At 38.9% G+C, this 26261-nt stretch overlaps 1 protein-coding gene across 2 annotated transcripts in view; it reads right to left on the bottom strand.

Annotated features, from left to right (window-relative positions):
* The window catches only part of DTNBP1 (dystrobrevin binding protein 1), a 72242-nt gene extending 46577 nt beyond the window's left edge, over positions 1 to 25665 (bottom strand). The window contains exons 1-6 of one of the 2 annotated variants that reach the window (XM_086469573.1): positions 25590 to 25665; positions 22072 to 22122; positions 19479 to 19529; positions 18585 to 18645; positions 15472 to 15604; positions 8279 to 8411 (exon numbers count right to left, since the gene is read on the bottom strand). In XM_086469573.1, coding sequence (XP_086325699.1) covers positions 8279 to 8411; positions 15472 to 15604; positions 18585 to 18645; positions 19479 to 19529; positions 22072 to 22122; positions 25590 to 25645 — 485 coding nt within the window. In that variant the 5' untranslated portion in view covers positions 25646 to 25665. Of the gene's footprint in view, positions 1 to 8278; positions 8412 to 15471; positions 15621 to 18584; positions 18646 to 19478; positions 19530 to 22071; positions 22123 to 25589 lie in introns of both variants that reach the window. The other variant, XM_086469574.1, reaches the window with a different exon arrangement.
* Positions 25666 to 26261: the final 596 nt, after the last annotated feature.

Here is a 26261-nt window from a genome sequence, read left to right as displayed (position 1 = left end):
GAAAAGTATAACAGGCTTGTGGGTCAAGATAAGGACAGGGAGATCACTCTGCATTTACCATCACAGGCAAAACAGACTCAATGTGGGAAAAAATGTAATTTATTACCAATCAACTCAGAGAGGAGTAACGAGAAATAAAACCAAATTTTAAAACACCTTCCCTGCACACCTCCCTTCTTTCCCAGGCTTAACTTGATTTCCAATTTCTCTCCCTCCTCCCCTTGAGCAGCACAGTGGGATATGGAATGGGGGTTGTGGTCAGTTCATCACACTGCTGTTTCTGCCACTCCTTTCTTCTCAGGGGAGGACTCCTCACACGCTTCCCCTGCTCCAATGTGGGGTCCCTCTCACAGGAGAGTCCTCCACAAACTTCTCCAGTATGAGTCCTCCCCATGGGCTACAGTTCTTCACTAATTGCTCCAGCGTGGGTCTCCTTCATGGGGTGCAGTCCTTCAGGAACAGACTGCTCCAGCATGGGTCCCCCACAGGGTCACAAGTCCTGCCAGCAAACCTGCTCCAGCCTGGGCTCCTTTCTTCACAAGTCCATAGTTCTTGCCAGGAGCCTGCTCTGGTGTGGGCTTCCCACAGGGTCATAGCCTCCTTCAAGCATCCACCTGCTACGGCATGGGGTCCTCCATGGGCTGCAGGTGGGTATCTGCTCCACTATTAACCTCCATGGGCTTAAGGGGTACAGCCTGCCTCACCATGGTCTTCACCACAGGCTGCAGGCGAATCGCTGCTCTGGCACCTGAAACACCTCCTCCCCCACCTTCTTCACTGACCTTGGTGTCTGCAGAATGTTTCTCTTGCATATTCTCATTCCTCTCTCTCGCTGCAATTACTGCTGCCCAATAACTTTTCCCTTTCTTAAACACGTTATCACAGAGGCACCACAACCATTGATGATTGGCTCGGCCTTGGCCAGCGGCGGGTCCGTCTTAAAGGCAGCTGTCATTGGTTATATCGGACATAGGGGAAACTTGTAGCAGATTCTCACAGAAGCCACCCCTGTAACCCTCCAGCTACAAAAACCTTGCCACACGAACCCATTACAACCCTTTTTCACATCACTTAGGCCAACTACTGCTTTGAAATACCTTTGAGTCTGAAGTAATGAAAAGCCTTTAAGTAAGGAAAAAAAAAAAAATCAATAAAAACTAAAACTACTATTAAAATACTGTTGGAAATAAGCAGCAGACAAGGTTTTCTATTTATCTGAAGAAACACTGAAGATGGGTCAAGATTCTTCACCATCAAATGTGAAATTTCATCCAGTAAGAGAAGAGCAAGAACTAAGGAACTTTAAATGTTCCAATGAAGACTTTTTTGCTTCCACACTTAAATGAAGGTACAAAAGTAGCCAAAGTCTTTCCAGGTCTTCCAGCAAAACTTCTACATCAACTTCATTCCAGAAGACTGAACTGATGAAAGCAAAATTTTGTAACAGAAATTGCAAACATTACCTGGGAATCAAGCTAATAAATACAACTGAAAATAAATACTACCCTAATACACTCAGCAGTTTCAGGGTATAGTGAAAGAACTTCTCTTTAGATATTCCAAAGAAAGTAAAAAATATTTATCTTGATAAAGAACATTGGTGGTCACCTTTCAGGTACTATAATTCAAAAGAACAGTAAAATGAGGGAGATGGCATTAAAAACAGAAGAAAATGGTAGAAGTGAAAACATTAAAAGCAACCAAGTGTTTTGTTCTCTGCTCAGTGACTGATACAGGCCATTTAGCATTGGAACTATTCCAAACTGGAATCTCAAATGCGGAGTAAATTCCTAGCTTCCCCTAAAAGCTTATGCCTTCAGATGTAAGATTTTGCACAGGACCCAGTTTTTAGGGTTTTGCTTTCATCCTGTTATTATCCAAGAAAAGGGGACAAATTTAAATTTTTTTTAACTTTCATCTTAGTATGCAACGTCTTCATTGGATTACCAAAAGATAAAGGATCAGCGCAGCTTATTTATTTTATTCATACAGCCAGAAGTCTAGGAATTAAAGTTTAAAGGTGAAATTTGAAAAAAGAAATTTAAGAGAAGCTACAAACAACTACAAGCTACAACGAAATTTGAGAAGCTACAAAGAAATTTGAGAGCAGGTACAAACAGCTCCACCATCAACTCCACCATCTTTAGTCCTTCCTAGAAAGAAAAAAGTTTCCTGCAAACCCATTTTTGGTAAACAGCCACACAACAAAATCCAGACCGTCTTTTAACCTGGCCATCAATTTCCTCGGAAGCATTAAAAGGAAAAAAAAAATACAGTATTCAAAAACTAGCCAAACTTTTTTCACTAAGTGACACACAATATGACACAAGCCTGTAACCCTACATGCACTCTTTACCTAAAACGCTGTATGTGATTCCACACAGCATGAATGCAATTATGACAGATAAAAGTAACAACTTTTACCACTTCAAGCATCTTCAACACATCCCTTTGACACAGGAACATAAAATCTCCCTCACAGACATGTTGTCAATAAATGCATTTAAAGATTATTCTAAAAATGTGTTAAACAAATTGGTTTCGGATGTAACTTGAAAGGATTTATTAAATACCTCAGGAAAACAATTCACAGTGAAGAACGAGAATTTATCAGGAGGCACTGGACCTTGCTCAAAAGCAGAGAATGGATTTTAGTGTGGTAATGACAAACGCCTAAGCCCTGTTCTTCTGCCACTAGCCACAACGAAGGAATGAATTTGATAAATAATGCAGTTTTGAGGTGAGGGAGAGTACAAAAGGATGATTAAGGCAGTCCTAAACCATCTGTTTCTAGTATTGGTACAGTGAGTCTGGACAACAAATGCCTGGTACTAATAGATTGACAGGATTTGCAGATTATGCCCAGTAATCAGCACTGCATAAAGGTAGAGAAGTTATGCAGGATTGACATAATGTTTAACATTTTTTAGAAAACATTATTAAAATGTGCTGTAAAACACAGAGGATCCAACACAAACACTCTACCTTTAATGACAGGTCTCAAAAGCCAATCAATAAAAAAAATGCCTACTCAAAAGAAAATGAAACTATAAGGAGAAGGTACGCAACAAATCTCTTTATAACAATGTCATTGTCTCTCTGCATCAAGCAAAGACCGCTACAAAAGAAGGGCAAAATTAAATCAACTTAAAAGTGATAGAAATTATACCGTACATTCACACTTCGCAAATAATACAAAAAACTGTCAAAACCCCTACAATCTTTTGATCTGCTATGTATTCAGTCTTGCCCAACATTTTCAAATACTTGGAGCACTTACAAGAGTAAAATTCCCCAAGAACGAAGCAGCGTGCTCCTTCGCATTTGATGCATGCAAAAGACTGTACTGCAAGTGTTCTTGCAAACAAAAGAAAGTTCAGAGCCCTAAAATCACACAAAAGGAAACACAGTTATCAAGGGAACTTTTCCAAAGCTTATGCAAGCCCTGTTTTTCAGGATCAATAGGAATTCTCATTCCATGTGTCTGTCCAAAGAAGTGCAATAACTGATGGCCATAAAATTAATTCCAGCCAGTTATCACCATGAAAACACTTGCTGCTGCTTGTGAAGTATGCAACCTCATGAACAACAGGATGGAACAGATCTCTACAATGTGAACTCTGCTTTGAGCACAGAAACTTACAGCCGTACAATTAACACCTAATGAAAACTCAAAGCCAGTCATCCACTGCATGTATACCATGAAAGCTGTTCTGAAGATAACAAAAGTTCTGCAGCACCCTTGCAAAACTGTTATTTACATACCCAGGTACAGGGAGCTGTAGCAGCTGAAAATCTATACCACCAGAACACTGATCAAGAAGAATATGGCGTGACACCTTACTTTGATGAAAGTTGCGACGAGAACTATGAAACATGTAGCTAGAGTCTTTGAAATAATTCACAGTACATTTAACATTGGAAGGAAAACACATACTCATTTGAAACATTTGCAACAATGGTATATTTTTTTTAATGTATAAAAAGTTATTTTGATACATTACATGTAAAGCTTAAAAGGGTTATGAAAAAATTTAAATTTAAAATTTATCACTGCCAGATAGGAGGGAGCCATCACTGAAGATGATGTACTGTACAGAGTACCATTGTAGCTTATCACTTGGGGAACACTATGGGATCTAAACAAGATCTACAGACATAGAAGTCTTCTTTTACACAACACAATTTTATATGGCAGCGTATTACCCATTTCATTTTCTGTTTTTTTGGCCTTGGTAAAAAAATAATTAATTTAGGTTAAACAAGATGGCAAAAAAATGGCAGGTTTTTACAGTGATACTGCAGGAGGTAGAGATAATCTCTGAAAGCAAAAAAAAAAGGAATAAAATACTTTTGTATGTTAGTGAGTAAATAACCATTGATTGGCCTGAGTTAGAAGGAAATTTTTCAAAAAGCAGACTATTCTGAATTGTCTAAAGAAGTTTGTATTTACTTTTTGAATGTTTATGGTGGTCAGGCCTAACATAAGCCACTGTAACTACAGCAATCCTTACTGTCCCTTATGTACCCAAAGCAATGAGAAAGAGGGGTAAAACATACAGAAGAAGTAAACTTAACAGTGGTAACTGATTAATGTGTTTTCTCACATACAGATCTCTAAACTACAGAACACAATTTTATACCCTTCTGAATACGAAAGTGAGTCAAACATTCTTTTCCTCCAGAAGCATAAAACCACCATCATGGCACTGCAATGGATCTAATAAGAATTGTGACAATCTGCCCAACTCCTCATCTACTGCACTAACTACCAAAGTGTGGGGTTACACATTATCTGACCACAAGTAAACCTTTAAAGTACAAAAATTATGAATAAATATACATTTTAAGAACATACTTTCTCTTCAAGTAAAGCATTTCTTTAAATCTCACTGAAAATGAAAAAAAAATTAGTCCCACCAAGGTTTGCAATATTACAAAACATTCATCTGTTGAAGTATATCCTAGCATCAGGGTATACGTCAGGCTCAGAATTTTAGATTTCTTCATTCGTTTTCCTTCTACGTCTGTTCTCAAAGCAGATAAGTACTGAAAACCAGAAAGGATTCTTAAACAAGACATGCTAAAAAAATTAAGATTCAGACAACTATGTTTAAAGTCAAATGACACAAGGAAAATGTAGTCACTCATGTGCAGTGACAAGGACTTTTTGCTATCTCAAGTGTGTTTCTACAAAATGTTGCAGTTGGGCAGCTCTTAATTCATAAAATAACCAGGAGTTTCTATTTTTCAAAAAAAAAGTGATCCATCTGAAATGGATACAAATGGTATTAAGAGCTTCATAGGATATACAGCTTCAGGACATTTTATCTTACACCATAAGCCTGCAATTCAGTGCACACAAAAATTGGTACGAAAGTGACTTTCTGACAGTGCTTCCTACAGGACACAGTGCACTGCCTTGGAAATGCGAGAACTGCCACAGGAGACTGGAGGGATACGGGAGTTTTCTGCAATCAGAAGCAGTACATCCTCAGTGGGAGGATGAAGGGAAAGGAAGAATTGCGCTCGATTGAGAAAAGGACAGGAAACAAAACAGCATGGATTAATGCTAACATACACGCAAACAATTGCAGCAAGATTAACTAGGGAAAACAGGCGTGGAATCTAAACTTCATACAACAATACTGGTACCGTGACCAATGGGTTGAAAACCAAAAAAGATAACATTAAAAATCCAGAAATAAGCAGGCAGAAAAACAACCACACACACCCCCACCCCCCCCAAACATTAGGGTTTAAAATACATTGTGGAAAACAACTTGGACTGATGAATCTACTTTGAAACTAGTATTCAACCTATTTCAGAAAATCAGTTCCCATAGTTACCATAAGCTGCATTTCCAAGGTTTAATGTTGACCTAAAGCAGTTTCTTCTAAATCTTTCACACAGGAAGACTTTTCAAAAGACCTGAAATATAGGAGCTTCTAGCCTAAGCTCTAAAGTGACTTTATAGTTGTCAAAACACAGGAAATATTACTTTTTTTTTTTTTTTTTTTTAACAAAACCATTCACTCCCTGAAAATAATCATTGTATTAAAGAGAGAGCATACATTCCCAAACCCCTACTTGATTCTGTCAGTAGCTGTTATCACAGTAAAAATCCCAAACACTAGAGAGGAAGACAGGATATGAGTCCCAAACACACATAAAGCACACTCACATTAAGGTAACCGGCTGTTCATTCTTCGAGTATCTACATTGGCAAGTGTCCTTCCAGTAACAAGCTAGCAGTTAATTTCTTAGCTAAACAAACACAGTGGTAATGATCAACCAGAAATTACGTGCATTTTTCCTGTTTTGTCTAGATCTGACCAAATGTAATCAGCTTGTAATTATGGTAAGTAGTTTGCTTAGCATTCTATTTATAAAACTGATTAGATGCTGCTAAGCAGAGCAGGCAACAGTTTAACACTTTATATTGATGTTGAAAGCAGAGGCTAGGGGAAGGGGAGAGGGAGTAAGGACAGCAGAGAGAACAAACACAACTCAGAAAACTTCACAAAGATTATTATGTTTGAGGGGGTACAAATCTGTTGCTTTATGCACATTTTAAATTTGTGTGTTATTTGGTTAATAGCACATATTTAGAATTTTGGAATTATTACTATTAAATATTTTATTGCTTAAATAGGACTGAAGAAGTGAATATTCAGCCATATTGAGTACTGCTGATTCTTCCTGGAGGAAGAGAAAATGGTGTTGACCTGGCTTGGGAAAGAGAAAACACAGGTTGCAGGAAAATGACAAGAGGCCCTGGCCTGACGTGAAACTAACTGAACAGGATGTGAAAAACTAAAAGACATAACACCAGAAATTGCTAGATGTGACAGATAATGTAGTAAGATGCCCACAAAAGCACCACGAGGGATGGTTGGATTTCACAGATGGTTAAAGGCAAGAAAGAGAGCCAAACTTCACATAAAATTGAAAGGGGACCTTTAAGGTATTGGGAACCTTCTGGGAGGCAGAACTTGCAATACCAACAGTACTTCAGTAACTGTAACTGTAACACCATAGAAGGCCAAGATTCCCTAGATAATGGTATAAGAAATACCAAATCTGAATGGCAAAACCAGGACCAATAAGGAAACAGTAATTAGGGGTGGATTGTTTATTTGGGAGGAGACTGACTGGAGAGGGGAAAAAAAAAAAAAAAAAAAAAAAAAAAAAAAGAGCTACAAGGATGGTAAAAAAGGGTCAAGAAAGAGAAAAACGGATAAGCTATGCAAAATGAAAATGTGGCCAGTGCTGTTTGGCACTGTTCTGCCCTGGATCACCACATTCACAAACCAAACCAGTTGTTCTGACCATACCACATGAGTCAAACTTGCTTCCACAACCAAGCAAAGCGAGGAGGGTGCCAGGGTGCTTCCCCTGGCTAACAGGAGGACACCTGGTTGGACAGATCAGGTGACTTACTTATCCCCTTGTCAGTGCTCGTGCCCTGTCTGTCAGCATCCTCATCTACCCACCACTCCCTAACACAGGCTGTCAGACACAGTCTTTGACAAATTGTTTCAATTTAACTCCTCTTTTCCTCATTTATAACACGCACTTCATACTGCTTTTCTTATCTCTTTCAGTAAGGTTGCTTTTGGCACTCAGTAACAAAACCAGGAAAGTCAACAGTTTAAGTTATTTATGCTCTTAATATTCACCTCTTGCTACTTTATCTTTTAGGTAAACATGAAACTCAAGAGTTGGAGCTTCCGACTTTCCACACATACTGCTACAAGATGAACTTTGATTCCAAGTAGTAATATCCTGCACTGTAAGTAATGCCCCCAAGTAAGAGTATGGCAGGAGATTAATACCTTTCACGTAGAGTGAAAGGTACTCATTGTATAGGATAGGATACAGCTGAAAGGAAGACAGAGGACAATACAGTTCCTGACTTTACAGGTACATGGAGAAAGAGAGAAATCCAAAAAACAGGGCAAGGGATTAAAAGAAACAATTTATCAGTGCTTATTAACAATAGCCCTTACGCCAACTGTTTGTAGAGAATAATAAGCACTTCATCTTAACAACAACGTAGTGATACTTTTCCAAACACGTACACATTCTTTGTTCATCACCAAGAGTTACACAGACATTCAATGAATTTATTACAAATTTGCAACTTTCTGACAAAGAGTACTGTTTCTTGAAAAGATGAAAATAACCGGGATTATATTATATACAGGGGGGGGAATAAACACAAAAGGCTTATATTTTATGCTAATTTATATTTATAGCAATTGTTTTATTTACCTTTTTGTTTTCTTGTAGTTTTCCAGCTGTAATGTCTGCATACACTTGTATCTTTCCAACTCACACTGTTCACATAGGTCCTCAAGACACAACAGATGATTCTCCATTTCCTCAAAGTTTGCCTCTAGTTGGGCTACAAGAAAGACTTATATGAATATCAAATTGTATCAATAGATGGAACGACTCACCTGAACAGTAACAGGAATCCATAACGGTACATAATTAACATGGTAATAATAACAGATATATAAACAGCTCAGAAAGGTAAACAAATCTCAGTCCATATCACGTAGTAAAAAGTGACAGCAGAGACACATTAAGGGAGATCTATCTGAGATTCCCTTTGTAGCAAGATGCTGAACCATTTTATTTGCCCCGGGATCTTGGTCTCACAGCCTTGTGGTCTATACTTCAGGAAAACAAGCATCCAGAACTCATAATTTAATTGTGTTTCTTGGGCACAATGTCAAGTTTAGCCCTTCCTGCCCGATACCAACCTGAGGAATAAAGCCGTGCTGACCAAAAATAGTACTAATCTTAAATTACTGAAATGAAGCAAAAGCAAAGCACACTGGGAGAATTTTAACTTTTACATGACTTACTGATAACAAAAGAATACAGACTTCCAAAGTTTAGTCTGAAGACGGACCCTTTACTGAGGCAAATCTCCAGATTTAGCTATTTTACATACTCACGCACTTAAAACCCACACAAAACATCTTAATCTTCTCTTTAACCATAACTGCTCAGAGTCTCAAAATTTTGAGATCATGCCCATGAAAAGCCTGGAGAAACCTCATCTTATCTCAGACCTCACCCTGTTTTGAGTAGCAACTTGGACTAGAGAACTCCTGAGGTCCCTTCTGACCTCAATTATCCCATGAACTACACAGGCGATGGAAAGAAATAGCAGAAAACCCAAAGCAACTCTCAAGTTTTGGCAAATGGCTGTTTCACCTTTGCCTGTAACAGATAGAAGCAATCTTCATAAAGCAAGACAATAACTATTAAGTTCAAGGCAGAAAAAAGTGATTTAATGTGCTCTGGATGCACAAAAGGAGGAAGCAGCAAGCTGAAGGCACCAGTCAAGTTTTCAGTTCTGGTTTGGCCATTTTATTTGGAGCCCACCTTAGAGTATACATATTTTCAATTTTCTTAGCAATTAGTCAATTAGAAATTGCTATCCTAGTGGTCCTTTGAAAAAAGCAAAAGTTAAGACCTCATAAACAAATTTCCTAGCATGCCTATTCATATGTTCAGCTCTAATTAGTAAGATTATTTTAGCCCCTAACAAGGTACTGCTCCACAGCAGTCAGAAAGGGAAACATGAATAATCAGCAAAGAGCTCCTTAAATTATTTATCTGTATACAGATCACTTGGAGGGGGGGAAACAAAAAAGCAAATAAGTTTGAGGGAAATAGAAAAAAATGTTTTCAGCTCTACAGATTGTGATGTGGAACATGCATTGTTTACCACATACTCAACTTTCTCTCACAAAATCCAGATGTATTCAAAGGGCAATGTCACAACTACAATTACAAGTGGCGGTCCTTTTTTGCTTAAGAAATGGACTTTTCTGAGTGCATTAAAATCCAAATGTCTGTATTATGCTAACTTGCTTTTCAGAATGATTGCTCACTCACTAATTTGCAAAATTCACAAACACAGCAGGGCTCAAGATAATTTAGTAAGGTACCTATCAACCACAGTTTTTTCCACTGAAAAAAACCCACCACCTGCTTTGCTGTACTTGCTATTGAAATAATATTAAAAGACAACAACAAAGAACAGGAAAATAAAGAGGATGAAGAGAAGTGAATTCTAGAGGGCAACTAATTCCTAGCACCAGCATTTGAGCAGCATCTAGAGGGAATTGCAGGAAACACCATGCTCCTGAAAAACAGGAATGAACACTTTAAGATGTCTCCAGAATTCAATAATACCCCTTTACTTGAACACAGGTTTCAGAATTTTTCCTTTCTGACATGAAAGAAAACTTAGTTGCTTTTCACAAAAAAGGTTGAAGACTAGCTCTATAGCCATAGCATCAGCCACGGTTGTGAATTAACATCTCTCCTCCCTAAATGAGAATGTATGCACTGTGCATCAAAGGAAGTTCCAAACAAAGCTACAATTTAATCAATTTGAAACTTGAGCCATAATGTTTTGAACAGCTCTTATCTATATTCACAGATAAATAAGCTTATACTTTTAAAAAGGCATTTAGCAAAAATATGAAATCTAGAAATTCATTCCCAGTTAATAGTTCACAGTGGCACCTAGAATGAATCTTCCCCAGAAAGCCAGCTAACATTCTGAAGAATACCTGCAAGACCACCACTTCTTTTCCGGCTCTTCAAGAAATCCTCCAACCAAGTGGTCAGGCAACAGTCACCATCTCACTCTGAAACAGCACTGCTATGAAGGAGAAAAACATCTCCTCCTTTTAATATTTTTAAGGAGGCTGGCATTGTACCTTTGGATTAAGATTTTTCCTGTATAGTAGTACTTGGAAAGTACTAGTAGAAATCGTATTTTTTATTAGATAGCTGGAAAAATAACTTGTCTTCAAGTGACCATTCCAATTTGGCCTGTATTTCTTACACTACCACAGATATAACACTATCAACTTTTACTTTTTAATTTTTTTAACATATGTTAATATTTGATCAGATGACATTAGATTGAATTATCTTCCATCAGTGTATGCTGTTTAGCAGCTACTCCAGTATTAAAGTGTTTATCTAGAACTCAAGAATTACAAAACCCAATTGTGTTCCTGAAAACACTTTCTTTCTAAAGTTTAGCTAATTTAAATGTACCTCATAAAATTTCTTCTAACTGAAACCTACATAACATGTGGTTCCACAGTAGTACAAAAATTGTTAGAAAAGCTAAGTGACAGTTGTATATCAGAAAATATTATGGTTTTCAATTTTTCCTACTATAACTTTAAATGCAGCCTTCCTGCACTATCCCAGACACCAAAACAAAAGCAGCCACCAAGGAGTACGAGAGAAATTTTTACAGAGTTAATTTGTATTCTGCCAAGAAGCCAAAAAGGAAGAAAAAAAAAAGGATGGAAACAATTACATCAAAGAAATTCTCTGTACCTCTACGTCAGACAGGGACACAGATTAGTAAGCTTAAAGTAAAATGAGCAGTGAAAGATATATATACACACAGGAAGAGCTCAATTCAGCTGCAACGCTTGAAAAAAAAATCTTTACATAATTACAGTTCTACTAACTAATTTTGATTTGTTTTTAAAGAAAAGATCTTAAACCCAGATAGTATCATACCATCCACATGAAGCTAAAGTAACTTCTTCGCTGAAACTACATAGCAAGTATACTAGGATATTTTTCCTTCTGTATTCAAGCCAGAGACATTTCCAAGTTTACACCACCAAACTATGCCTTTTATATATATAAACCTCGACCTTACACAACGACCGTCTCCACTGAAGCATTCTGTCCTGGAGCCTATGAAAGGGAAAAACTCCCTGTTGAATACAGGAGTCATTACACTACATTATTCAAATTCCCTGGTTTTACATACATCCCTCCCAATACTTCCCCTGATTTTCTCAGTAAAAGATAAATGCCGTTTCATCACAAATGATGAAACTCACAAAAGCAAGAAAAGTATGTCGTTTTTAACCGACTAGTCAACCAGTTAGAAAAACTGTTTTAGTTAATAAATAAAACATTATTTTCCTTAAACATTTTCCCAACTGCAAATCATTACTCTTTTACAGTAAAAGTTTTTACAGCTCTCCTAACTTTAAAAATAATTTTAAAATCAAAAGAAACCACTAAAAACTACAGTCTTCTAATGGATTATGTGTTCTAGATTTCTGCATTACAAAACATGTATCCAGCTCTTTTTCAAGAGCTATCAACTCTAGATAGATGCTAATGAAAAGGAAACTGTCATTTAAGTAACAAAACAATTCAGAAGTCCTAATTCAAATGTCAGCTCTGTGAAAAATCTTAATATATTGCCTGGTCTTAAATTCCCTTTTACTTGACCAATATCTACTAGTATTTAAATCTTAACACAAGCCACAATTAATAAATAGATAACAGCAGACTAATGACTTACCTTCGCCAAAGACACTCATGTCTTGCCCAAAGAAGTAAGTCTATGGACTGTTACTCACTATTTCCTCCTTAAATGTGCTGCTTTAGAGGCTGTCTACAAACTGATGAAACGAACAAAACCTAAATTCTATAATTTCAGAACACAAGATGTTGCTGGAAGTATATTGCATTATTCCAATTGGAAAAATCTTTGGCATTTTTATCAAAAAATTAAAAAATAAGTATGCTTCATTAAAACATACTTTTTTGCTGCAATACAAGTACCCAAAATACGGGGTATTAAGTTCTTAAAGTAGTTCAAACGTTACCAAAACCAAAATCTTGTATTTAATGAAAAAGATATTATAATCAACCACAATCTTCTATTTCGCAAGTTTTACTACATTTCCTTAATATCTGAAGGGGCCATTAAGAAGACTTTAATACCACTTCTGAAACAAAGGATCCATGGCCTTTTTTTTTTTTTTCTTTTCTGCAAAATACTTGTGCTTCTCTGAACAAACTGGATTGAATTTGCAAAGCTAGAAAATGGCAACTTTCATACTTGACACAATCTGAAAATAAAGCATCCTTCTGCTCAAGATATAAACAAGAATACCTCCCCCAAGCAGTGCAAAAAGTTTCTGTTTCCCTAATGGATTTACACACTCATCTTACCCATACTTAGAAAAAAATATTTATTAAAGATTACGAAGCAATGGCTTTTATCTCTGTGAATATATACCCAGCCTTATTTTCTTCCCAGTATCACCAGTCTAAATATTTTCACCCTACATTGTATCTGTCATTTATGTTCATGGCCAGCCTTTCTGAAACCAATATCAAGTTGATGCTTAACATTAGAGGTTTAAAAAACAAAAAAAAATGTAATGAAAATTTGGTTTGGATCAAGGTTTGTGCATGTTCATTTGCTGAAATCAAAACAGGTATTTGAGCAAAATGTCCTTGCTCAAACATGAGCTGCATGTCATATTAAGACAAGTACGTCAGATATTGGCAAGCAGACATTTTCTAAATCTCAAAAATTGGCTTAAGTGATGATTCAAATTCTGGACTTTGAAAGGGCAATAACTGTCCTCTTCACTTTTACATGGGAGCAATTTTTTCTTCAGTGTTTTCAACAGCTACAAGACACTGCGTAATACAGTAAATTTACCAAACGAAGACACAGCTTTTTACTTGAAATGAGGGATGACTGATAATGTGAGTACCTAAATTAAAGGACTTTATTTATAAAAGTGCTAATGAAAATATGTCTTTGAAACACAGCAAAAGCTGAAGAATCGGTACATGACTCGTGCCAACTTTAAGAAGGTAACTAAAAAGACTCATTTCCATTAACTGAAATTTCTTTTATCAAAAGCAGCCAGGGTTCCCTATCTAGCTACTTTCAAAATAAAAGCATTAATATATATAGTAGAAGCGTATCATTTCATAACACAGACCTATCGCTTTCCTGAAACAATGAAGATTAGCCAAATTACATCTTGGATACACAATGCAGGACACGGAAGTTCATAATTATTTTTTGTGGTTTTTTTTTTCCCCAGACTGTTTCACTAGTATCTAAAATTCACACAATATTAATCATCTCTTAGAAAAGTGAATACACTTTACATTTATAAAAAGCAGATTGTTCAGAGTTATAAAAACAGTGAGCAGAATATCACAGCAAATTTCTGTTAAATCACTTCCAGCCGTGTAGATGTTGAATTCGGTACAGATTATAACTTTCTCTTCAAGTAGACTCTATAAAACCAATTCAAAAAAAACTCACAGCGGTTAGGAGGAACTAACAAAAATCTCCAGGTGAATTACTTGAAATGTGACACAATGTGAGGCTAGAAGATTTGGTTCAAATCTCACAACCTTAGCAGTAGACTTCAAATTTCCTTAGCTTCCCTAAGCAGACTGGTTAATGCTTCCTTAAATCCTGCTTCTACAGTAACAAAGATGTTCTAGAGACAGTGAGCCTTCCCCAAGTAATTCTACAATCAGAGTGAGATTAATTCTGGTTCATAAAACTATAGTGTTAGGAATGGGAAGGTAACCCCAGTGCATCAGGATTTATAGCATCTGCCATTATGAACTACAAAGAAAATTCCTCTAGGTTTTATTATATTGTTTATCTTTGGTCTACCAGTGGACTGCATCATTTTGTGCGTGATATTAAAATCAGTATTTAAATGAATTACTGTTTGAATTGATATTTCCTTAGAAAATAATTGAGCTTTCCAAAAAGCCAACATTAAATAGCTACCACACATGATAAAACCTTACTAAATAAGGTGGTATAAAAAAATTGTAATAAAAATTAAATATATTCCTTGGTTCAGAAAGAAATAGCAAAGTTATTCCCAGCCTACCTAGGAACAAAAGCAAATTTGTGCGTATCCACTGACCATAGAAGAATGAGAAATCAGCCTCTGAACATAGAAAAGAACTCTCCTTTTCTTGAAATCAGATGCCAGCACACAAATCCAGCCCACCTCACAAAAAACAAGAGCTACAATTACATGAAGAATTTCTGCATACTTCCCAGCTGGTGGAGGAATAGTGCAGGCAGAGTCCCTGGAGAACTCAGCTACTAAAGGTCATGCATAGACAACAGCTTTTTCAAAACTTTAATTTGATGCAACTTGAACAGATTTACATGGAGGCAGCGAGGGGCCTACTGCTGCCAGAAAGGCTTGCTACTTGTCAAACGCTGCATCCCCGTTTCAAGGCTCAGGAACACTAGAGCTTTTCAGAGACTAAGAGGCCAGAACATTTTTTTCTAATTTCATTTGCAACAGCGGATCAACTGTTTTGTATGAGAGGCTTCCAGAAGTAGTGCACTAAAGGATTCATCTTTTCATCTTTCAAATTAAATGGTCAGGTTAACATTTGCTAAAGTTCTAAAAACTGGAACCCAAAGTTCACATGTAACAAACATGAGGTATTTTTTTAAGAACTATTGTTTTATAACAGAAAGGATGTGTTTGAGAAGCAAAATTAAATTTTATAATTGCAAAGTTTGCAACAGCTGAACTTCAGTCTAATCCTCTGTACTGACTTGAATGCCTGTTATGTTTATAAAACCTTACCTAGGCTTGCTGTGAGGCATTCCAGATCTGCTAAAAACCCAGGTACTTGTTGAAGCTGATCCTGTAGTTCCACCAGACTGTTCCTTTTCTTCTCCCAGTGTGCAGAAAGCATCACAACTTCACTATCCACCAGCTGAAACAAACAGGTTCTTTCGTTTACTTGCAAATTTATCAACCTATTTACCAGCATCTTGACTAATTTTAAGAATTCGTGCATCTGCAAGCATAAGGTCAGCACAGCAATCATATAGCACTGTCACTTGTGTACTCTCAAGTAAGTATTAAACATGGTCAAGAAAGCCCCTGTAGTATGAAACAGTTATATTAAAATGCATTGATCAAAACATGATAAAAAGTTATTTTGCAACATACTAATCAATGTAGGAAATACTTTATGAATACACTCCTTAAAAGTCTTATTTATGTAAGTCAGATTCCATGAAAAACAGTCAGATCAGGAGATCTTAGGTAGCAAATGTTTCCCTTATATATGGCACTTAAGATGATTCAATAATAGTTTCCCTCCTCTTAGTTCCATTACCCATTCTTCCTTTTGCACACAACAGCAGCCCATGGCTATATCTGCATTCTAGATTCCTCATGGTTTGCAGAATTTAGTTGCAGAAACAGAAAAAACCTGAGCAGTGGGCAAAAGCAGTTCTCAATGATTTACAGTTCTACCCACTTCAAACAGATACTTCCAGAAGAACGACAACTTCCTCCATTTCCAAATTCCTCTGGCTACCTTAAAAAAGCCACCCTGTTTTACCAGACAAGGTCTGAAAACTTACTCCAAAGGCCAGTGAGTAATGAAACACTTCAGAAGACCAACACCCTTATTTAAATAAAGCCAAGTCTATTTTTGAGAATGAAATATGGGCTTTATATCAGTTAAACAGTGAAGAAAACTGTCTACATTTAGCCTGTACCCAGGGCTAAACTGTAACAGTCGCTCTATCACTCAATAACCCCTTACCAGCCAGGAAGGGGAATGAGGAAAAAGGAGAGCAGACCCACTCTTAAGGTGGAAGTGAGAACAGATTTTAATGAGATAACACCAACATCACAGACATATACAGAGTTATCCTCAGCCCAATGAACATCCAGTCCTCAGCAGCAAGGAAAAGCCAGAGGAGGAGCAGGAGGAACCCCAGGAGGAATCACACAGGACCCCTCTCTCCTCAGCAAACCTTCCCCCTTTATAATGACCATGACATTATGGGATGGGCTACATCTGTAACTAACTCAGGTCGGCTGCCCTGGCTGACTTGAGCCTGCCTAGCATGGCTGGGCTGTGATTCTTTCCCAGCCAAACCAGAACACAAACAAACAAAAAAACCCCACCACAAGATGGGGGCAAACACCAGAAAAACATTTAAAAACATTTCAGCCCAGAAATAGTTGAATGCAGCTAACACTGCAATAATCTAAAAGCAGTATTTTTAGGACAATTCTGTAGATGGAACTGGTAGTTAGCATCTATCATTTAACATACTAAGACTGTAGGCAGCAATTAAAGCTTGAAATTTACACTTTCTCTATTCAACATTTATAAAGACGACAGCAGGACTAGTTCATCTGCAACTGGACAGTGCCAGAAACAAAGTACCGGACAAGTGGACCTTTAGGTCTGACAGCACAATCAATCTCGTGTGCTTACACAATTCTTATTTTATTGAACCCCGTATTTTCTACTTTAATTAAAAAAAAAAAAAACAAAAAAACCACCAACCAAAAAAACCCACACAAGCAATACATGTTTCAGATTATCCAAAAAGTAAACATCTGAATTTCAGGGAAAGATTTCAAAGTCTTTCTGGAAGATTTTCATTCACATTTTCCCAAGCAGTCATGATATGTGAGATTGAGGTTACATTGGTTTTACATATATGAAACCTCACATTGTTTTCAGAACTACAATTTTTAAAGTAAACTATTGCCAAGTACTAATAAATGGTAAGCAAGTCATTTAAGAGATCTCCTAAAAAAATCATCATGAGCAGTAAAGCACACAAAGCTGGCAGAGAGAATTTAATCTCTAATAACAGAATGTTTTTACTGGAACAGGTGGAAAAGGTGGGCCATGCCATCAGGCAAGAGAAATAAGAACATAAGGTAATACCTTTCTTACCTCTTCAAAATACATTAAGCAGTGAGGTTTTTATCCATTGGAAAAAGGTACAGAGAAGCCTCCTAAGGAAACCAGAAGAGTCAGGGAGGATGCAGCTGGCCAAAGTGAAGATTTCAGCCAAGATAGAGAACTCTACAGCTCAGTCCTGATCTACATCATGGCCACCCAGCTTACACTGTCTGTCCCTTAAACAGGGTTTGAAATGGAAAGTTTGGTGTGGACCTCCAGAACAGCAGAGCAATGCATTGGTAGCACTTAATGGAAGTTTTCTTTCTTTCTGTCAAATAATATCTTAAAACCACAGTAAAAAACAATGCAACTTGGCGGTTTTCCCAAGCAGCAGTAGAGAGCATCACTTTTTTATTATACTGGTTTTACTGGATCTGTCAGGGACAGAGTTAATTTTCTTCAATAGCAGCCCATATGGTGCTGTGCCTTAGATTTCTGATCAAAACAGTGTTGATAACACACCAATGTTTTGGATATTGCTGAACAACGCTTGCACAGTGTCAAGGCTTTCTCTCTTCCCCACTCGTTGCCACCTCTCCTGCAGTGAGTAAGCTGGGGGCGGGCAAGAAGTTGGGAGGGGACATAGTCAGAACAGTTGATCATTGGCCAAGGGGATATTTCATACCACATAACATCATGCTCAACAATAAAAACTACGGTCTAGCGTTTGGTCTTCCGGTGTAACCATTTCTTTCAGACTAGCTGGGCATTGGTCTGCTTGTGGGAGGTTGCTAGTGACTGTTCTGCCTCCGTCCTTCAATTATTAAACTGCCTTTATCATGAACCATGAGTTTTCTCATTTTTGTTCTTCTTGTTCTATCCTCTGTCACACTGGTGGGGGAGAGAAAAAGGCTGTGCAGGTGCCTACCTAGTGGTCAGGGTCAACGCAGTATGCTGGTACTAAAAATTTTAGTTTAAAATTATTTACACATTTAAAAATATTTCCAGTGTGGCATTGTTATTTTTTTCTTACCTCTCCAGCTTCTGCACAATCTTTGGCTCCTTTGTGAAGGGCAGCCCAAGCATCTTCGTATCTGAAGAGAAGAAAGATAAATGACTATTATCACTGTGTTACCCTTACAAAAGGAGAGGATTTCCCGGATACCACTGCGCTTATATTTACAGGGACTACCAGAAATAACAATTTAAAATTTCTGGTATTTACTGTTCTACCAAGACAAATATACTGTAAGAAATAACTTCTTTCAAAGAAAAAGTGATTTATGTTTTTTAATCTGCTAGCTTACATTGAGAGCTAAACGGATGCAGCAATATTTATAAGACTACACACAAAAGTCTTAAGCACTACTTGGAGCCTAATTTCATTAAGAAAATTTAAAAAATTAACAAGACTGTAATCACACCCCACCCCACCCCCCAAAAAAAAGATAATAGTTTTGGGTTGAGGGGTTTTTTTTTTAAGATAAAAATACAAAGGAAATTTGTAATGCAGATAGCTTCTGTTACTCAGAAAAAAAGGTGATTAAAAACACATGGAATCCACTTTCTTTTCATGGCAATGACAGGCATACTGTCTCTATTATAACAGAATGATGTTATAAAACATCAAATTAAAACCACAGGCTGGGCCTCAGTGCTGGTCTCCTCCGTCCTTGTGCATTAGACCATGAACTAAAGTCATCTTTCAAATGTTGCTTTTCCTCCAGAACTCCTGTTTCCTTAACATGGCAGCACTTAAGGACTCTGCAAGCTTTAAACATATTTATAATTTGGCAACCACCCCCACTCTACTAACTGCAGAATGTCACAAAAAACCCTATTAGCAACACCTTGATTTTCTTAACCTAATAAAGTTATTTCTGAAGTTATAGGAAGCAGACACTAACAAAGAAATGGAAGGTCATACCTGCTCAGTAATTCCAGTCCAGCAGAAAACTCTGGCAAACACTGAACAGTTCTATAAAACAAATTGTAAATATACAGATGCTGTTAATTAATAGAAGGCTGTTATAAAAAAGTGGGCAAACAGATCTGCATTTGACAGATACCCTGAGCACAGAAATATTCCCTATTGTTCACTTCCACAAAAATTTTGTCAATTCTGGTTTAAAATGCATTACACTGTGTATCCTACAAGAATACTGCAAAGCTTGGGTTGTTTCTTTCCCCTTTGTTATTTTATGGTAGCCCATTCTTACTTCTTTTTGACTATGTCCATTAAAAACAACTTTTATGAGATAATTTCTTAGTACAGTTAACAAACACGCAGGATGAATGTTGTTTTAACTTAAAACAGTGAACAGAAACATTCTGAAAACAAGACTGCTACACAAGTTCTTACATCCCCCAATTAAGATACTGCAGTTAACATATTCTACATTAAAAATAAACACTAAGATGAAGAACCTTTTCCAGTTTAATGCTCTAATGATCTCCTGTTGGATGCATACATTTTCATTAATAACACCTTGAAACGTAAAGGCAACTTTTATTATAAGTTAAAGGAAATTAACAATGCAGCACTTTCAAGGAGTATTACGCAATGATCTTGATGTCATCCAAGATTTGCCTCTTGGAAGCTTACCAGAATAGACTGTTTTGCATTATCATCCAAATAACTGGAAAGGAAAAATCCAAATACCATACATGAAACCTTTTTTTCCTTCGACAAAGTGAAAAGTGATAGAATCAGTGAGGTGGGAAGGGACCTCAGACAGTCTTTAGCGCAACCTCCTGTTCAAAGCAGGACCAGCTATGGGATCAGACCAACTTGCTCAGGGCTGGCTCACATTCAGCTTGCTGTCTGCCCAGACCCCCTGGGTCTTTTTAGCAAAGCTGCTTCCCAGCTAGTCAGTCAGCTCCAGTCTGTATTGTTGCAGGGGGTACTTTCTTCCTAGGGAAAGACTTTGGATTTGCACCTCTTGAATTTCATGAAGTACCTCTTGGCCCATATGGTCCTATGTGCTTTTATGGGTTGAGTTCCCCAAATTGATCTTCGTTCACTACTGGTCAGTCTTTTCCTTGAACCCCTTCACTAAGCACAGAGGACTGGGAGACCCTGTTTGTGAGGACTGAAGCAATGAAGGCATCGAGTACCTCAACAACATCTACATTTGCGGTCACTAAGCTATCCATCCCATTCATCACCAATCCCACGTTTTCTTTGTTCACCCTTTTACTACCAAGGCAGGGCTAGAAGCTCTTACTTCTTGACATCTCTTGTAAATGTAAATTCTAGGTGAGCTCTGGCTTTCTTAAGGCTATTCCTGCACGCCAAGGAAGTTCTGAAGAGGGTATCAAGACATTATCTCTGACACCGTCCCGAACTCTTCTTGACTCCATCCTACTGTGTTGTCCTTTCAGCAGATGTCAAGGAAGTTAAACGCTCCCTCAAGAATGGAGGTTTAATGATACAAAGAATTCCTCAAGTTGTTTAGAGAAGATACCATTCCCTCCCTGATAAGATGGTCAGTAACAAACTCCCATCTCAATACCACCCTTACTGGCATCTCCTCTGGTCCTGACCCACAAGCTCTCAGCCATCCTTACAATGAAGCTAAGCTATGTTTGTCCCAGAACTTCTATCAGCAAAGCAGAAGTCACCCTGGCATTCCTCTATTTGTGATAATCCAATTGGTTTGCACAGTGATTTTCTTAAAACGTGATGGATATTTACAGTACACCAGATGAACCATTATGGACTGGAAACATACAGAGAAGGCAGTTGCCTAAAATAGTGTTATTCAACCTTCACCCGTTTTTAGTTTAGTTTCTGTCTCTTGTCAACACAACCAGTCTTCTGTTAAAAAAACTTTTACATCCAAAACATTATGCTTCAGAACTTAATACAGGTTATTTCAGATGCCTTATTTTTCATTCAGGGCTTGTTTTAACACCAATTTGTGTCTACACACTGTGTTTTAGTAAGAACATGCTTTACACTAAAGCATATCTGAGCTTATTTGAAGAGGCAACATGCACAGATGTCATTTACAGGCATTAAACAGTCTTCCCTATAGTTTACACAGGTTGAAAGAATGAACAATATACTAAAATGCAAAGATAAAAAACTCCACAATTCTTAAAACTTCTTGAGATGGATAACTGAAGCATTCCATTATACATATATTTTCCACAATAAAAAGTGTTTTTACACTAAAAAAAATACTGAATTACAATTTTAGTAGATGAGATTCACAAAGATTGTAAACAATTACAGTGTACTGCAACCTGAATCTTGTATATATTCACATAATTTAAATAGTCATTTACAAATTGATTGATGGCTATCAGAAATTTTTCAGGCCTATCAACGAAGGTTCTATTAAGTAAAGTATTTCCTCAGTATTAGGGTTAAGCTTTTCTGATGTCAAAAGAATATTCTGTAAAATTACATGTAAATGTTCCTGTAGCTGGCTCATATATGTGAGCCACTTTCAAATTTTTCTTTAATGAAAGCATCCTAGATCAACACTATACATTAAGACATTCAGAAGTACCTCTGCCTGCTTTTTTTTGCTTCTCTTGATTTGTCACCCAAAGTCTTCAACCTATAAATCAAAACACAAAACCATCAGACATTTCCAACACCAAAACCAGAGAACAACTTGTTTGAACATATGTGTTAATTCCAAACTATCATAGTTACTTTTGTTTCAGCTTATTTCACGAATAAATCAAATTTCACTTAGTTTTGTGGAGGCTGTCATATAAAATTATTTCCAACGACATTGCTTCTAAATTATGAGTTTTTTCTACAAGTGCATCAAGCAATTGTGTATTAAAAGTTTAATGGGAGCTATATACCCAAGCCATCCAGCTCTTGACACTGTTTCCTTAGCAGACAGGTATTAAAAGATCTGCACAGAAATAACCAATCCAATCCTGAAGAACACCCTTTACAAAAACACGTACATGCCACGGAAAATCATGACAGTCATATAGACACATTTGTACCCACTAGCCATAAGCCTGCCAACACAAGACTAGCACAAGCACAACTTTTCTTCTGCCAACTATCAGAATCCCCAGCAGCATCACAATGGTTCGCTGCTACCGAGCATATCTGAGGCTTGTTTCACCTATGGCAAATTTCAATCTGACTGGTATCTTGCTTCTAAAAAACCAAAACCCAGCCAATCAACCAAGCCCAAAACCCCAACCAACACAAATGACCCCCCCCTGCAACTCTTTTCCACTCTCTACTCTTTTTTTCAGTCAACCCGTATATGCCAGCCAAGTCAGCAGGGCAGAGCGAGACCCCAAACCTTCTGCTATCCTCCGACCACACATATGATGGATGGCCTCAGCCTCTATGCCCTTTGGAGTTCCAGCTGTCCAGGACAGCAAGGGTTAGGAAGAAATAAAGCCACACAGACAGGAGCAAGATGGAAATGAGCCATGAGCTCCAAAAGTATCCTCCAGACATGACACAGAGATACATAATCCTGAGTGACCTAGCAACTGAGCGACATCCCTAAGATAAAGATATTCAGGCTGTTTTTACAATGATCCCAATCACCCCCCCAGTCCTGAGCAGCAGCAATTTCTAGGAACTCAACGAAGAAACCTCAAAGCTCTACAGCAAAATAGGTGGTTGACAATTTGAGAAAAGACATGATAAAGCAAGCCTCTACTCCCTGTTACAGAGCTGTTCACAACAGCCAAGCCAAGCAGCAACAAGTGTGGAAGAACACCGCAGTTGCAGAAAGCTCTGCAGTTTGTCCTCTGGCATGTTCCCCAGTGTTCACTCCAGCCTGCAACAGCAGCACACGCTTGCATACAGGGACTGAAGGAAATGCTGGGTCACAACTACCAGTACTCTTACTAGAATATCTACCAGGCAGTCAGAAGTAAAGGGTAAAGGATTTATTACTAGGCTACACAATATTGGCTCCCTTTCAGCAGCGTTCTCTGTACAAAGTAGAGGTACTGTGAGCCACATCACTCAAGCTGGTAGAAGTACACAAATTACTGCCTGAGCACAGACAAACACAGCTCACTTCTGTTGTTTTTCTCCTGCAAAAGATTGCTTGCAAGTAAATGGGTAAAAATCTAGATACCTCACTCATGAGATGCACAGAAGTAGAGAGCAGACACAGCTGAGCTCTAGGTACACAGAAATGGCTAATAACCCTAAACCGCTCTTTCTTCAGACCACACAACCCCAGATTTAATCTTTTTCAGCTGTATGTAAACCTTCCCTTACTGCTGTAGAAGTGATATTCTTTCCTCAGAATCCCTGGAAAAATCCTTTCCCTCATATGTTTCAAGAAACCAAACTGTTCCACTTTGCAAGCATTCATGTGTAGTTAACAAGTTGGCCACAGCATTCTTGACATCAGAAATACTTCTGTTGGGTTGTGATCATTTTGAGCTAGAGGTTTAACAACATAAACCACTACCGGTGTAGGGAACAGAGTAATCCAGTACACTATGGCACTGAGGTTGCATTGCCTAGGAAGGGAAAGAGGGCAAATCAGGACAAGTCATGTTCTAGCCAGAATCCATGAGGACACTACAGGAAAAAACCTGATGCTTTCCCCACATCCTCTGCTACTCTGGCTCTGAGATACAGACTCCCAATAGTAACAAAGATTACACTGCAGATGAAAATAACACTTAAAGATGGGACACTCCTAGAAGGGCACATTAACGGAGCTGCTGAAACACAAAGATGGAAATGACGAAATCAGAGATTGTTCTCTAAATGAAACAAACCATTGCAATACAAGGAAGACAGCAAATTAGAGACCACATGGAAACACATTGACTTCACTGCAGTAACACGGAGATATAAATGACCATCAGATCCAGCGTGTTATGACCTTTTTGTTATCCTCTTTCATCACATGAAAACCCACTTTTTTCAAGAGAACCTTACACTGTTCTGAGGCGTCAAACCCTATGAGAAGTTCTTAAAAAAACAGCAAACCAGAAAGACAGACAGCAACAAAGCAATACCTTTGTCTATATTCTTAAAACATTTTAAATTTCACTTAGTTTAAGATGAGGCAGATGACTTACAAGCAATTTATCCGGTTGATTGGTAGCTTATTCTATCAATTTCTCTAGATCTCTAGTCTTTACAAACTATTTATTTTCAGTTTCTGGAGTACACAGACATCCATTGCTATGTATAAATATTTACTATAGGGGTATTATAAGGCAGCCTCAACACTACCAAAGACCACTCAGTTTTTCAAGGCAATTGATTACAACACGATACTCTCCTGTGGCTCATTATGAAACAGTTTTGCAGCACAGGCACGACCTTGTTCTCCAGCCATCCATGGCCTTACAGTAACGCTCATTTGGACCACCTGCTTGTACTAAAAACAGCACCGATACAAGGCCTATCTAAAGAAACCTTGTGAGGCACCATAGGAGGAGTATCTTCCTACGTTTTAACATAAGCAAGGGGCTGCTCCTTCCGCTAATCCTGTGTTTCTTTTCCCCAAGCGACAATAACTCATCCTCCAAACAACAACAACAAAAAATTTCTGTATACCGAGCAGAGTACAGCAACGCCCTTTAATCAATTGCGCTGATCCATAAAACCTTGAAGGTCAGTTACTTCATAAAAAATTCAAGCGCGTTAATTGACCCCATTCACATCTTCCTCCTCCTCTCCCAACAGTCTCCCTTTCTGTCCCCTGACCGCAGCTGCCTCCCGAACACCAAGGCACCTCCTCCCCTCAGCTGCAGGCTGCCACACAGCTGCCAGGGCCCGCCAGCCCGCCATGAGCCCCTCAGTCACGGCGGGAGGGGCTGTGGGGGGTGGATTAGACCCAGGGGCCGCACTTCCAGACCGTCCTAGGGCCGAGGAGGGCACTACCAGTGCCAAGCGGCGCCGCTGAGAGGGAAGAGCCCCCCCCGAGGGTCTCGCAGTCTCCTCCTCTTCCTCCTGCCCGCCGGGTCAGTCCCCGCCCCCCCAGCCCCCAGTCACCTGCTTCCCCCTTCCCGTCGGGCTGCGGGTGGCTCCCCGGTCCCCCCGCCACCCCACAGTACTACCCACCCGGCGGAGAGGTCCTGCTGGACGCTCAGCAACCGCTCCCGCAGCGTCTCCAGCATCGTCCCGGCCTTCTCCGACTGCGGAGGCCAGCGGCAGGGGCGGGGCGAGGGGCGGGCCTCAGCTCCTGCCTCAGCTCCTGCCTCCCCCTCAGCCCACGGCAGTGCCGGGCGCGGCGCGACCCCGCGGCGGTCCGTAGGCGCCCTGGCGCGCAGCGGAAGGCCCGCCCCCTCGCTTCCGGCGGAGGCCTGGCGGTAGGGCCCTGCTCACGATGTTGGGGAAGCGGCGGGGATGCTGAGGGGAGCTCGGCGCTCTTGTTTTGCCTCCCCGGTGTGCCAGTAACGCCGGATGGAACGGCGTTTAAAGGCGGGGCTGTTTCAAGGAGAGGTTGTGAGAAGCATGTGGAGCCCTGGAAGTTGCAGCTAGAGGGTTTTGAAAGCCGGCAGTAAGCTCCGTGGGGGGTTCGGACCCTCACCTTCGTATGATTTTGACATCAGTGATAGCACCATAGGAGTGAACTCGGGGAATCAGGCTTTGCAGGAAAATCTTAGAAGTGTGGAAAGCAAAACCACTGCGTCTCCCTGGGATTGCTGGGTTGATGGAGTGAGGGATAGATGACAGGGCTTCAGAGTCCTCGTATGGCAGGTAGTTGAACTGTAAGTTTGGCTGTGTGGCCCA

Source organism: Leptosomus discolor, chromosome 8 (assembly GCF_034619465.1).
Source record: "Leptosomus discolor isolate bLepDis1 chromosome 8, bLepDis1.hap2, whole genome shotgun sequence".
NCBI lineage: Eukaryota > Metazoa > Chordata > Aves > Leptosomiformes > Leptosomidae > Leptosomus > Leptosomus discolor.
The sequence above is the reverse complement of the archived record's forward strand: the minus strand, read 5'-3'. Positions and strand labels throughout refer to the sequence as shown.